At 45.7% G+C, this 15,000-nt stretch overlaps 1 protein-coding gene across 4 annotated transcripts in view; it reads left to right on the top strand.

Moving 5' to 3' along the window:
- LOC110529236 (1-phosphatidylinositol 4,5-bisphosphate phosphodiesterase beta-1) overlaps window positions 1–15,000 on the top strand; it is a 274,505-nt gene that overhangs the window by 132,917 nt on the left and 126,588 nt on the right. For all 4 annotated transcript variants that reach the window (XR_005052868.1, XM_036985415.1, XM_036985413.1 and 1 more), the window contains exons 7-9: window positions 7,315–7,390; window positions 9,455–9,555; window positions 12,226–12,392. Coding sequence is in view for 3 of the 4 variants with exons in the window: in XM_036985415.1 (XP_036841310.1) it covers window positions 7,315–7,390; window positions 9,455–9,555; window positions 12,226–12,392 (344 nt within the window). In the remaining variant the exon portion in view is untranslated. The remainder of the gene's footprint in view (window positions 1–7,314; window positions 7,391–9,454; window positions 9,556–12,225; window positions 12,393–15,000) is intronic.

Genomic DNA, 15,000 nt, shown 5'->3' with positions numbered 1-15,000 from the left:
ATCATTGTGTGTGTGTGTGTGTGTGTGTGTGTGTGTGTGTGTGTGTGTGTGTGTGTGTGTGTGTGCGCGCGCATGTGTGCGTGCATGTGTCCCTGCGCGATTCCCACTCTGAAGTACATGAGTGATGATGAACCAGACTATTCTTTAACAGAGGAGTTCCGCTTTTAGAAAAGCAGGGTTATAAGCCCCCGCCATAACCTCACTCAGAACTATGATGGCAAACACTGAGTGTCAACAGAGAGACAGAGGAGAGAAGTGGAGACGTGGAGAGAGGAGCAGAGAGACATCTTTCAGCTAACACGTTAGGTTATTAGCTTCATGGTTGAGCACAGTGCAGCCGTATGTCAGCTTGACTGTCCTCATAAAGCTTTATGTGCTTATGGATGGATCACCGCCACAACTCTCCACACAGAGATTAAAGAGGAGGAAAGTCAAACATTAACATGTAATATTTACTCTGCGTACTGTTAGAAGGAAGTATAACAGGAAGTATAAGACAAAGCTCTCCCTGTATAATAAAGAGTGAATGGATGTCTTTGTCTCCTGGGGTATGATGGTTCTGTGGTTGTATGGTGTTATATGGATGGTTCTGTGGTTGTATGGAGTTATATGGATGGTTCTGTGGTGTATGGTGTTATACGGATGGTTCTGTGGTGTATGATGTTATATGGATGGTTCTGTGGTTGTATGGTGTTATATGGATGGTTCTGTGGTTGTATGGTGTTATACGGATGGTTCTGTGGTGTATGATGTTATATGGATGGTTCTGTGGTTGTATGGTGTTATATGGATGGTTCTGTGGTTGTATGGTGTTATATGGATGGTTCTGTGGTTGTATGTTGTTATATGGATGGTTCTGTGGTTGTATGGTGTTATATGGATGGTTCTGTGGTTGTATGGTGTTAAATGGATGGTTCTGTGATTGTATGGTGTTATATGGATGGTTCTGTGGTGTATGGTGTTGTATGGATGGTTCTGTGGTTGTATGATGTTATATGGATGGTTCTGTGGTTGTATGGTGTTATATGGATGGTTCTGTGGTTGTATGATGTTATATGGATGGTTCTGTGGTGTATGATGTTATATGGATGGTTCTGTGGTTGTATGGTGTTATATGGATGGTTCTGTGGTTGTATGATGTTATATGGATGGTTCTGCGGTGTATGATGTTATATGGATGGTTCTGTGGTGTGTATTATGTTATATGGATGGTTCTGTGGAGTATGGTGTCATATAGATGGTTCTGTGGTGTGTGTGATGTTATACGGATGGTTCTGTGGTGTGTATGATGTCATATGGATGGTTCTGTGGTGTGTGTGTGATATATGGATGCTTCTGTGGTGTGTATGATGTCATATGGATGGTTCTGTGGTGTGTATGATGTCATATGGATGGTTCTGTGGTGTGTGTGTGATGTTATATGAATGCTTCTGTGGTGTGTATGATGTCATATGGATGGTTCTGTGATGTGTGTGTGTGATGTTATAGGAATTAAGTTACAGGAACTTTATAGGAACCCTCAGAACTAAGTTTAGAGGGCTTTGGGACACCAGACTGGATCAGAACAGCAGTGGGAAGTGCTACGGGGGTAAGTTATGTCAGTACATTAACAAGGCTTGGAGTAAAACTGCTAAACTAGGAGAATCCTGTTGTACACCTGATCTAGAGTTAATATGCATCTCATTCAGACCTAAATATCTCCCCCGCGAGTTTGGCCAGCTGACTGTAGTAATTGTCTATATTCCACCCTCTGGCAACATCAATCGCGCAGCAGATGTGATAACGGAGTGTGTTCACCTCATCGAGAAAAAAGAGAGACAGGGGGAAAGCAGGAGCTGAGACAAAAAATGCTAATTGACTTGACAAACAAGACGAACTGGCAACAGACAAACAGAGAACACAGGTATAAGTACCCAGGGGATAATGGGGAGATGGGCGACACCTGGAGGAAGGTGGAGACAAGTACAAGGACAGGTGAAACAGATCAGGGTGTGACAATTTGAGTCAGAAAATGATGTTCATATGATTGGTAAGCTATCTACCTTGTAGAGAGCCTATCAAACTGACTATCTTTTAGAAACAAAAATAGCATATTGGAACCAAGATAATAAAAAAATATATTGATATTGGCGTAAGAAAGAGGGAATGTTGGAACATAACTAAAGTATAAAGTATACATTAATGCAAATTCTACAGCACAACGGCAGAGTCATGTCTGAAGTGTAAAACCACTAACGACTCAATAATTCATGCTTTCTGAGGATGTTATAAAGTCCCAAAAGATTTGGAAAGATGGCCGTCAAGAAGTATTACAATGTAAATGTTCTTTTAATCCGTCTGTACCCGACGGGTTGGACAATACTTTTCTCGTCAATCATCTTCAAAAAAGAAACGATACTTCAAAACGGGAAATCAACCAATCCTCCTTCTTTCACGCAACGGACAGGTCACATGCTTGACAATCTAAAAATTGAAAGCGCTTGTGGGCCACGGAGAGAAAGAAAATGGTGCCGTTTTGAGGACATGTGGCGGAAAGTGACACGGGCGCTGGAGATAGGGGTTGAGGGGGGTCATAGGTCTGGACAGGTGTGATGTAGTTGATGTTTGTATGATGTCGTCGTTTGTATGTGTATGTTTTGTACTGTCGATAAAAGATCAAATACAATCGTATAAAAAAAAGATAGATACCTTTTCTCTGATCATAATACAATTACATCTAATCCCAGCCCGTCGCACCAAACTACAAGAAGGGACAATTATGCCAGTGAGATCTTACAGGGCTGCTTTGACTGCACAGCGTGGTGTGTTCAGTGTGTTCACATAGGGAGCGTTTGACTGCACAGTGTGGTGTGTTCAGTGTGTTCACATAGGGAGCCTTTGACTGCACAGTGTGGTGTGTTCATTGTGTTCACATAGGGAGCCTTTGACTGCACAGTGTGGTGTGTTCAGTGTGTTCACATAGGGAGCCTTTGACTGCACAGTGTGGTGTGTTCAGTGTGTTCACATAGGGAGCCTTTGACTGCACAGTGTGGTGTGTTCAGTGTGTTCACATAGGGAGCCTTTGACAGCACAGTGTGGTATGTTCAGTGTGTTCACATAGGGAGCCTTTGACTGCACAGTGTGGTGTGTTCAGTGTGTTCACATAGGGAGCCTTTGACTGCACAGTGTGGTGTGTTCAGTGTGTTCACATAGGGAGCGTTTGACTGCACAGTGTGGTGTGTTCAGTGTGTTCACATAGGGAGCGTTTGACTGCACAGTGTGGTGTGTTCAGTGTGTTCACATAGGGAGCCTTTGACTGCACAGTGTGGTGTGTTCAGTGTGTTCACATAGGGAGCCTTTGACTGCACAGTGTGGTGTGTTCAGTGTGTTCACATAGGGAGCGTTTGACTGCACAGTGTGGTGCGTTCAGTGTGTTCACATAGGGAGCCTTTGACTGCACAGTGTGGTGTGTTCAGTGTGTTCACATAGGGAGCGTTTGACTGCACAGTGTGGTGTGTTCAGTGTGTTCACATAGGGAGCGTTTGACTGCACAGTGTGGTATGTTCAGTGTGTTCACATAGGGAGCCTTTGACTGCACAGTATGGTGTGTTCAGTGTGTTCACATAGGGAGCGTTTGACTGCACAGTGTGGTGTGTTCAGTGTGTTCACATAGGGAGCGTTTGACTGCACAGTGTGGTGTGTTCAGTGTGTTCACATAGGGAGCGTTTGACTGCACAGTGTGGTGCGTTCAGTGTGTTCACATAGGGAGCCTTTGACTGCACAGTGTGGTGTGTTCAGTGTGTTCACATAGGGAGCGTTTGAGGAGGCCACTGAAGCGATCACTGACTACATTTCATTCTGTGCGGAGATGATTGTTCCTTCCAAAACTTTAAAGAGACACTGAGTGTACAAAACATTAGGAACACCTCCCTAATATTGAGTTGCACCCCCGTTTGCCCTCAGAACAGCCTCAATTCATCGGGGCATGGACTCTACGAGGCACTTGCGTCTACTACCACACCCCGGGTCAAAGGCACTTGCCCATTCACCTTTTGAATGGCACATGTACACAGTCCACAACTCAATTGTCTCAAAGATTTCACAAAAAAAAAATCCTTCTATAACCTTTTCTCCTCCCCTTCATCTACACTGATTAAAGTGGATTTAACAGGGGACATCAATGAAGGATCGTAGCTTTCAGCTGGATTCACCTGGTGTTTTCTACACTCAGTGTACAAAGGATCTGAAAACAGCATTTATCGCTAGCAACAAGAGGGTTGAGGGTAAACGAATTAGATCCAAATGAAATAAGTATATGAAACAGGCCAAGAGAATGTACAAGGAGAAGGCTCTTTCAGGAGGCTAAACCCAGAGATGCTTGGAGGGGTGTGAAAACACTGGCAGGGCTTAACAACAAACACCATGCTCCAAATAAAAAAAATGTTTAGAAGTAGAATTGACCAATTGAAAGAGAGGAGGTGATCTCTGACCTATCGAACATGTCGCACACTGCAGCAAATGTTGAGCTGCAACCCGAAAGATGTGGAAGCCGCATTTAAAAGGACCAATCGAAACAAAGCACCCGGGGCCAGACAACATTAGTGGTCGCCTACTGAAGGTTTACCATAAGCAACTGGCAGGTGTTTTCTGTGACCTTTCTAACTGCTCTCTGGCAAAACACTCCATCCCAGCAGTATGGACCTCATCCATCACATGCCCAGTACCTAAAAGAGCAAGGTACTGCAACAGTGCCTACCTACCTTTTGGCTTTAACATCTTTAGTGATGAAGGTCTTTGAAAGGCTGATTCTCCCCCAGCTACAACAGGAAGTATGCTCTTACACAGATCCACTCCAGTGTGTGGTGTTGATGATGCACTCCTGACCCTAATGCTCTGTGACCACATCCACCTGGAGAAGCCCAGGACATAAGGTCCAGATGGTCTTTGTGGATGTATCTAGTGACTTTAATAGAGTCCAGCCTCACTTAATGGGTCATAAGCTCCAGAACATGAATGTAATTCAGGCATCGGATTCTCTGGGCAACAGCAGGCAACTCAGTGGGGCGCCTCTAGGCGGAAATTGACAGGTTTTCAGCCAGAACTACCTGGGGCCAATGCAATCAAAACCAAAGACCTGACCATTGATTTCAGAATAGACCAACCTACCGTAACCATCCCAGTGCGGGAGATTAACAGACGGATCATATTGCGAGTGAAATATAGCTTGGAAGCATTATTGACGACAAGCTCTCATTCAAAAGAAAAACTGAGCACGTTCCTCAAAATGTCAATTGAGTTCAATGTACAATAATAAATCCTCCAAGCATTTTATAAATGCTTTATGCAATCCATCTTAGCCTTTAGTATTGTGGGGTGTTTTTGGTGCGCTAGGGAACACCAGTCAGAACCCATTGAACAGGGTAATAAGAATCAGTGGGAAGGTCATCGGAGAAAGCCAGGAACCCCTCGGTGACATTTACAAAAATCGAGTGAGGAAGAAAGGGAAACACACTGATTGAGCAGTATAGCCCCCTACCCTCCGGGTGCAGGTATAGAGCTCTCCCATTCAAATCGGGCAGAGCAACTTCTAGACAACATCCATCAAACTCTTTAACTCTTGGAAGTTCCTATTTGTATTCGTATATATGTCTATTTACCCTGTGATTGCTTGGACTGCTTCTAATCCTTTATGTTGTAGCCTACATGTTTGTGTGTTCAATGTTGTTTGTTTCTTGTATGTACCATTCGTCACCACACAGGAAGTTTCCTCCCAGGACATAAGTTGTTTGAATTGATACCCCTTTACTTACTCCACGTTTGATTGTGTTTACAGCCTCAATTCAAAATCGATTAAATCATTGTTTTTCCCCCACCCATCTACACACAATGCCACATAATGACAAAGTGAAAACATGATTTTAGACATTTTTGCTAATTTATTGAAAATGAAATACAGAAATATCTCATTTACATAAGTATTCAGACCCCTTAGTCAAAACATGTTAGAATCCCCTTTGGCAGCGATTACAGCTGTGAGTATTTCTGGGTAAGTCTCTAAGAGCTTTTCACACCTGGATTGTACAATATTTGCACATTATTATTTTATTTTTTATTTTTCAAGCTCTGTCTAATTGGTTGTTGATCATTGCTAAACAGCCATTTTCAAGTCTTGCCATAGATTTCAAGCTGATTTAAGTCAAAACTGTAACTAGGCCACTAAGGAACATCCAATGTCGTCTTGGTAAGCAACTCCAGTGTATATTTGTACTTGCGTTTTAGGTTATTGTCCTGCTGAAAGGTGAATTTGTCTCCCAGTGTCTGGTGAAAAGCAGAGGAAACCAGGTTTTCCTCTAAGATTTTGCCTGTGCTTAGCTCTATTCCATTTTTTGATGAAAAAAAACTCCCTAGTCCTTGCTGATGACAAGCATCCTCAGTTTTCTCCTATCACAGCCATTAAACTCTGTAACTGTTTTAAAGTCCCCATTGGCCTCATGGTGAAATCCCTGAGCAGTTTCCTTCCTCTCCGGCAACTAAGTTAGGAAGGACACCTGTATCGGGTATTGATACACCATCCAAAGTGTAATGAATACTTCACCATGCACAAAGGGATATTCAATGTTATTTTTTTTTACCAATAGGTTCCCTTCTTTGCGAGGCATTGGAAACCCTCCTTGGTCTTTGTGATTGAATCTGTGCTTGAAATTCACTGTTCGACTGATGGACCTTACAGATAATTGTACGTGTTGGGTACAGAGATGAGGTAGCCATTTAAAAAACACGTTAAACACTATTATTGCACACAGAGTGAGTCAAGCAAATGTTTACTCCCGAACGCATTTAGACTTAACATACACAAAGTGGTTTAATACTTATTTACTTGTTTGATGTTCTTAACATTCTTCTTCACATAAATCTTAACATTTTTTGAAAAACATTTTTCCACTTTGACATTACGGGGTATTGTGTGTAGGCCAGTGACCCCCCCCCCCCCCCAAAAAAAAATCTCAATTTGAACCCATTTTAAATTCAGGCTGTAACAAAACGTAATGTGTAAAAAGTCCAAGGTGTGGGAATTCTTTCTGAAGGCCCTGCATGGACGGTTATGTGATTTGTGCGAGGCTTAACGAAAGGGTATCTATGAAGTATCTATGAAAGCTTGCCTATATGTGTGAGCTATTAATGCCTCTCCAAAGTGTGTGAGGCTATAGGAAAGGTTATCCCGTGTTTATGTTGTGACTATGTGGGTGTGATGTGTGACGCTGTGTGAATGGGTCTGCGAGACGCTGTACCGTGTGTGTGTGATGACGAGGTAACGGTTCTGGGTGGTCTCATCAGTATCTTCAGGATGTTCTCGGCGGACAGGAAACGAGTGGAGACAGCTCTGGAGAACTGCAACCTCCCTTCTGGACGGGTAAGACTAGCTTATTATCTAGTGCTACTACTCACTTACTCTACCTACAGTATCTATCCCTGTTTCCCTCCCACTCTCTCTCTCTCTCTCTCTCTCTCTCTCTCTCTCTGTCTCTCTCTCTCTCTCTCTCTCTCTCTCTCTCTCTCTCTCTCTCTCTCTCTCTCTCTCTCTCTCGTTCATCCACACTGTAACGTTTCCCTACCCCAGAAGATCTGATCATAATTGCTTTTCAGGGAATATCATTTGTGTGAATTCCTCCTTTATAGGCATGTAGCCTTCCCATAATAAGAGCTTCTGGCTCAGTCGTATTGATACAGATGAGCCCCAGGGAGTGTGTGTGTGTCTGTGTCCCTGTGTTTGTGTCTCTGTGTGTGTGTGTGTGTGTCTGTGATGACAGGAGTTGTTTCCTCCAGTCACAGGGGAGAAACGTATTGTATTCTCTGTCGTTCCACTAATGTGCTGTTCGTCACAGTAAACGAACACTGTCTGCAAGGAATAGCAAGCAATTAGCTCTGAGGAGTGAAAAAGCTCCTTAACACACACACAAATCCTCCCCCAGACACACACATACAGTACCAGTCAAAAGTGTGGACACAGTTTGGACACACCTACTCATTAAAGGGTTTTTCTTTATTTTTTACTATTTTCTACATTGTAAAAAGTAGTGAAGACACCAAACTATGAAATAACACATATGGAATCATGTACTAACCAAAAAAGTGTTTTAGATTTTAGATTCTTCAAAGTAGCCACCCTTTACCTTGATAACAGCTTTGCACTCTCTCAACCAGCTTCACCTGGAATGCTTTTCTAACAGTCTTGAAGTAGTTCCCACATATGCTGAGCACTTGTTGACTGCTTTTCCTTCTCTCTGCGGTCCAACTCAGTCCAAACCATCTCAGTTGGATCGAGGTCAGGTGATTGTGGTCGTCTGATGCGCCACTTCATCACTCTCCTTCTTGGTCAAATAGTCCTTACACAGCCTGGAGGTGTGTTGGGTCATTGTCTTGTTGAAAAACAAATGATAGTCAAATTAAGCCCAAACCAGATGGGATGGCGTATTGCTGCAGAATGCTGTGGTAGCCATGCTGGTTAAGTGTGCCTTGAATTCTAAATAAATCACAGACAGTGTCACCAGTAAAGCACCCCCACACCATCACACCTCCTCCTCCATGCCTCACGGTGGGAACTACACATGCGTAGATTAGATCATCCATTCACCAACTCTGCATCTCACACAGAGGTTAGAACCAAAAATCTCAAATTTGGACTCATCAGACCAAAGGACAGATTTCCACCAGTCTAATGTCCATTGCTCGTGTTTCTTGGCCCAAGCAGGTCTCTTATTATTATTGGTGTCCTTTAGTAGTGGTTTCTTTGCAGCAATTCAACCATGAAGGCCTGACACACACACAAACACACACACACAAACACACACACACACACACACACACACACACACACACACACACACACACACAGTAAACCATGGTGTAAATAATCAGCTGCCTTGTGAGAGGAGAGAGATGTATAGGTGATTGAAGATCAGCTGGGATTTGTTGTTGTTGAAATGTGCTATTAATTAAAACAAAACGTTAGTTCTTAAAATCTCAACTCCTCACACACACACACAGACACACACACACACACACACACACTGGCTGGCCTTCAGAAAGACTGCACACTGGCTGGCCTTCAGAAAGACTCGTACAACTGCACACGCTCACACACACACACACACACACACACACACACACACACACACACTGGCTGGCCTTCAGAATGATACTCTCATACAAACACGATCCGAGCAGCATTTTAAAATCCTCCTCCTCCATCCCTTCTTCTCAACACTTTTTCTCCCTCAGCAGTGTTGTTATGCTCTGTTTTGTCTGGGTGTGTCCTAAGACGCTCTAACCACCGAGGTCGGTATGGGTTCAATTCCATTTCAGTTCGATCAATGTAAATATACTTCCTTAATCGATGGAGTTGGAACCAAGTTCACTGTGCATCCATTTTGTCTGTGTTTTTTCCCACTCTCTCTCTCTCTCTCTCTCTCTCCAGAGTGACTCTATCCCTCAAGAGGACTTCACTCCGGAGGTCTACAAAGTGTTCCTCACCAACATATGTCCTCGACCAGAGCTAGACAACATCTTCTCTGACGTGTAAGACAACTGGCCCTCAGCATGTCCCATACACACACACATGCACAATGCCTCATGATCTTAGTTTAACTGTCGTACCCCATCGGAACCCAAAATGTTAGCTTGTTTTACTCCAATGTTTGTAAACAAAGTAAATGTAAACAAAGACCATATAGCCTGAAATAGTTGAGACTGTCATCGTGGATGGTCAGTCTTTGCATCCATAGGTCTCTCTATGAATTTGAGTGGGGTGACATTTCTTCAGGCCCATCACCCCTCAGCTTTTTACCGAAACAGGGGCGGGGCAGGTGCTTTGTTATTGTTTCAACTGCTGGTTGCAGCATTAAGCTAAACTTCAGCATTATTAAGGTTTGTGATAACATCGTAGACACAGCAAAATGCACACATTTATTCCAAGTAAAAATGTTAGAGACAGAGAGACACTATGGAATGGATGGTTGCTGTCCAAAATGATATCTTGTGCTCGCCTGAAGACTTATCATTCTTCAGCGTGGAAAAGTCCTGTTAATTGTTAAATCAATTCTCACTGAGTTGAAACGAAATTGCCACAATTTAGAGCAGTCTGCTGCTGTTTGTGTTTTGGTGTCTTTTTTTGGGGGGGGGGGGGGGGGGGGGGGGGGGCTTTTTCACTTCTAGCTGTCCTCAGAGGCTACTGGTGTCTGCCCGCTGGATAAGGCTCTACGCCAGAGCAGCCAACGCAAATTAAACTCACAAATCCACATTTGAGAAAAGTCGAGAGAGAGAGAGAGAGAGAGAGAGAGAGAGAGAGAGAGAGAGAGAGAGAGAGAGAGACAGAGAGAGAGGGAAAGGTGATGTGAACGCGATAGGGTTTTTTAATCAGATCTCATCATTTACTTCAACGCCACATTTTGATCCTTTGTTCCTCTCCCTCTCTCCTCATCTCTCGCCCTCTTGAATTCTCTCTCGCTCATGTCTTGTTCCCCGGCTTCTCTCTCCTCTCCTCTGTTCTCTCCTCCCTATCTCTCTCCTCTCCTCTGCTCTCTCCTCCCTATCTCTCTCCTCTCCTCTGCTCTCTCCTCCCTATCTCTCTCCTCTCCTCTGCTCTCTCCTCCCTATCTCTCTCCTCTCCTCTGCTCTCTCCTCCCTATCTCTCTCCTCTCCTTTGCTCTCTCCTCCCTATCTCTCTCCTCTCCTCTGCTCTCTCCTCCCTATCTCTCCTCTGCTCTCTCCTCCCTATCTCTCTCCTCTCCTCTGCTCTCTCCTCCCTATCTCTCTTCTCTCCTCTGCTCTCTCCTCCCCTCTGCTCTCCCCTCTCCTCTGCTCTCTCCACCCCTCTGCTCTCTCCTCTCCTCTGCTCTCTCCTCCCTATCTCTCTCCTCTCCTCTTCTCTCCTCCCCTCTGCTCTCTCCTCTCCTCTGCTCTCTCCTCCCCTATGCTCTCTCCTCTCCTCTCTCCTCCCTACCTCTCTCCTCTCCTCTGCTCTCTTCTCCCCTCTGCTCTCTCCTCTCCTCTGCTCTCTCCTCCCAATCTCTCTCCTCTCCTCTGCTCTCTCCTCCCTATCTCTCTCCTCTCCTCTCCTCTCTCCTCCCTATCTCTCTCCTCTCCTCTGCTCTCTCCTCCCTATCTCTCTCCTCTCCTCTCTTCTCTCCTCCCTATCCCTATCCTCTGCTCTCTCCTCCCTATCTCTCTCATCTCCTCTGCTCTCTCCTCCCTATCTCTCTCCTCTCCTCTGTTCTCTCCTCCCTATCTCTCTCCTCTCCTCTGCTATCTCCTCTGTATATATCTCTCCTCTCCTCTGCTCTCTCCTCCCTATCTCTCTCCTCTCCTCTGCTCTCTCCTCCCTATCTCTCTCCTCTCCTCTGTTCTCTCCTCCCTATCTCTCTCCTCTCCTCTGTTCTCTCCTCCCTATCTCTCTCCTCTCCTCTGCTCTCTCCTCCCAATCTCTCTCCTCTCCTCTGCTCTCTCCTCCCTATCTCTCTCCTCTCCTCTGCTCTTTCCTCCCTATCTCTCTCCTGTCCTCTGTTCTCTCCTCCCTATCTCTCTCCTCTCCTCTGTTCTCTCCTCCCTATCTCTCTCCTCTCCTCTGCTCTCTCCTCCCAATCTCTCTCCTCTCCTCTGCTCTCTCCTCCCTATCTCTCTCCTCTCCTCTCCTCTCTCCTCCCTATCTCTCTCCTCTCCTTTGCTCTCTCCTCCCTATCTCTCTCCTCTCCTCTCTTCTCGCCTCCCTATCCCTATCCTCTGCTCTCTCCTCCCTATCTCTCTCCTCTCCTCTGCTCTCTCCTCCCTATCTCTCTCCTCTCCTCTGTTCTCTCCTCCCTATCTCTCTCCTTTCCTCTGCTATCTCCTCCCTATCTCTCTCCTCTCCTCTGCTCTCTCCTCCCTATCTCTCTCCTCTCCTCTGTTCTCTCCTCCCTATCTCTCTCCTCTCCTCTGCTCTCTCCTCTCCTCTGTTCTCTCCTCCCTATCTCTCTCCTCCCTATCTCTCTCCTCCCTCTCTCTCCTCCAATCTGATCTCTCCTCCCCTCTGCTCTCTCCTCTCCTCTGCTCTCTCCTCTCTTCTGCTCTCTCCTCTCCTCTGTTCTCTCCTCCTTATCTCTCTCCTCTCCTCTGTTCTCTCCTCCCTATCTCTCTCCTCTCCTCTGTTCTCTCCTCCCTATCTATCTCCTCTCCTCTGTTCTCTCCTCCCTATCTCTCCCGTCCTTTGTTTAGTGGAGCTAAAAGCAAACCCTACCTGACAGTGGAGCAGCTGACTGAGTTTATAAACGTCCGACAGAGAGACCCTCGTCTCAACGAGATCCTCTACCCTCCTCTCAAACCGGAACAGGTTCAGAGCCTGGTGGAGAAGTACGAACCCAAAGAACTGCTGGTGCAGAAAGGTTAGCATGAGTCACACACACACACACACACACACACACACACACACACACACACACACGTATACACACACACACACACACACACACACACACACACACACACACACACACACGTATACACACACACACACACACACACACACACACACACACACAGGCACATATATGTATTTGTTTTAGAAGGACTCTGTTGTTGAGAGTGTACCCCCCCCCCCCCCCCTTCTCTGAGGGGTGGTAAGTTTGCCAGGGGAGTTACCATAGAAACCACTCAGCCACATCGTGTCCAAGGAGCCAAGGAAGATGAGAATCTAGTGGGGTTCCAGGGAACGCTTAGACCCACACCCACACAGACACACTGACATACAAAGCTCGCAATCACGTATACACTTGCTCTACACTTCGTTTCTCTCTCATGCAATTCCTTCTTGCTTTTGCAGGGTAGCCTAGTGGTTAGAGCGTTGGACTAGTAACCGGAAGGTTGCGAGTTCAAACCCCCGAGCTGACGAGGTACAAATCTGTCGTTCTGCCCCTGAACAGGCAGTTAACCCACTGTTCCCAGGCCGTCATTGAAAATAAGAATTTGTTCTTAACTGACTTGCCTGGTTAAATAAAGGTAAAATAAAAAAAATAAAAAAAAATCAGACTGTGTGTGTGTGTGTGTGTGTGTGTGTGTGTGTGTTCTCAACGGTAGAGAACACTTAGGGGAGGACTCCCTGTCTGTCCACCTGTCATGCTGATGCTAGTGTCTCACACACACACACAAACACACGCACACACACACACACACACACACACACATGAACACGTGGGAACACACACACACACACACACTCTGTTTATCAAACAGTCACACTCAGTTTCCCCTTCGTTTAGTGGAACAGTCAAATAGCCCTGTAAACACAGTCCTGTCTCATCCCAGGCACACACTCTGTCAAGTACAGACACTGACTACCGACAGTACTTATAATGTAGATTGTTATTAGACCCGCTATAACCTCTTTATAATGAGCTAATAACCCTTTACTACCATGTTATGATACATCTATCACACCCCTGCTCTCTGGCTTAGAGCTCTGTGGTTACAGAGACTTCAGGAGTCAGGATCCACCCGTTTCGTCTCTCAGTCATGTTTACGCTACCTTCTCCAAGTCCTGAATCACACCAGTGGGCCAGAGCACTCAACAACGCACACATGTTTCTCTGCTGGTTCAACTCAACACGAAGCGTGAGGAGTGATGTCTGCTTTACACAAGGGATGTCCCAAATGGAAGCCTATTCCCTATACAGTCCACTACTTTTGAGAGCTGGTCAAAAGTAGTGGACTTATGTAGGGAATATGGCGTCATTTAGGATGCTTGCAGGGATATGGGAGTTTAGATGTAGTGTTTCGTGGAAGGAAACTGTCCTGGGAGACAGAAGCTGTGGTTCAGACACACTGAGCCACAACTTCATGGCCCAAGAAAATCAACATTTTCTGGTGACCGAGGTGCTGCTTTATGTTGTTACATTGTAATGATCAAACAGATGACGAGTTAATCGTATTTCACTTCAGCTATATTAGCAATTTTAGCGTAAAATAAATATGCCAAAGGCTATGCAGAGCCGTGGTCGGATCTATTTGGGTCCACCCGGGTCTATCAGCTGTAGTTACATAGACCTGACGACAACCAAAAAGGACCCCATTCGGACCAGAGGGAAGAGATGACATGTTGGGCCCGGACCTGCTCGGCGGTTGGGTCTTGGGTATTCGGGTTTGGGTTGACCCGTGAAGACCTCTAACACACACGTCCCTCTGCCCTTCCCAGTCCGAACAACAGATTTCCCACTGCACTATTTATACAGCCTGGGGCAGAGGAAGGACTGCCATCTGCTCTGAAGATAGCCACAGAGTTACACACACACACACACACACACACACACACATACCCTTCCCCTTCACATACTCTTCACGCATTTCCTCTATACCACACAATCTTCACACCAACATTCATACACACCCACACACTCTCACTCACTCTCTCACTTCCTCACACACACACACATGTGCGTTTGCCCTCTTCCCAGGTCTGTGGGACAGAACAGATCCTGAGGTCCAGTCCTACTGGGGTTCTGTATTATTCAGGAAGAGGAGTGGAAAAATATATTCCTGTTTTCTCTCTCTCTCTCTCTCTCTCTCTCTCTCTCTCACCCTCTCTCTCTCTCTCTCTCTCTCTCTCTCTCAACCTCTCTCTCTCTCTCTCTCTCTCTCTCTCTCTCTCCCCCTCTCCTACTCTCTCACCCTCTCTCTCTCTCTCTCTCTCTCTCTCTCTCTCTCTCTCCCCCTTTCCTACTCTCTCACCCTCTCTCTCTCTCTCTCTCTCTCTCTCTCCCCCTCTCCTACTCTCTCATCCCCTCTCTCTCTCTCTCTCTCCCCCTCTCCTACTCTCTCACCCTCTCTCTCTCTCTCTCACCCTCTCTCTCTCTCTCTCTCCCTCTCCTACTCTCTCACCTCCCCTCTCTCTCTCTCTCTCCCCCTCTCCTACTCTCTCTCTCTCTCTCTGTCTTGCTCCCTCTCGCTCTGTGTCTCTCTGACCCTCTCACTCTCTCTCAATTCAGTTCAATTTAACGC

The sequence above is a fragment of the Oncorhynchus mykiss genome, chromosome 8 (assembly GCF_013265735.2).
Source record: "Oncorhynchus mykiss isolate Arlee chromosome 8, USDA_OmykA_1.1, whole genome shotgun sequence".
In the NCBI taxonomy this organism is placed as follows: Eukaryota; Metazoa; Chordata; class Actinopteri; order Salmoniformes; family Salmonidae; genus Oncorhynchus; species Oncorhynchus mykiss.
Note: the sequence above shows the minus strand (reverse complement) of the source record. Positions and strands in the feature narration are given on the sequence as shown.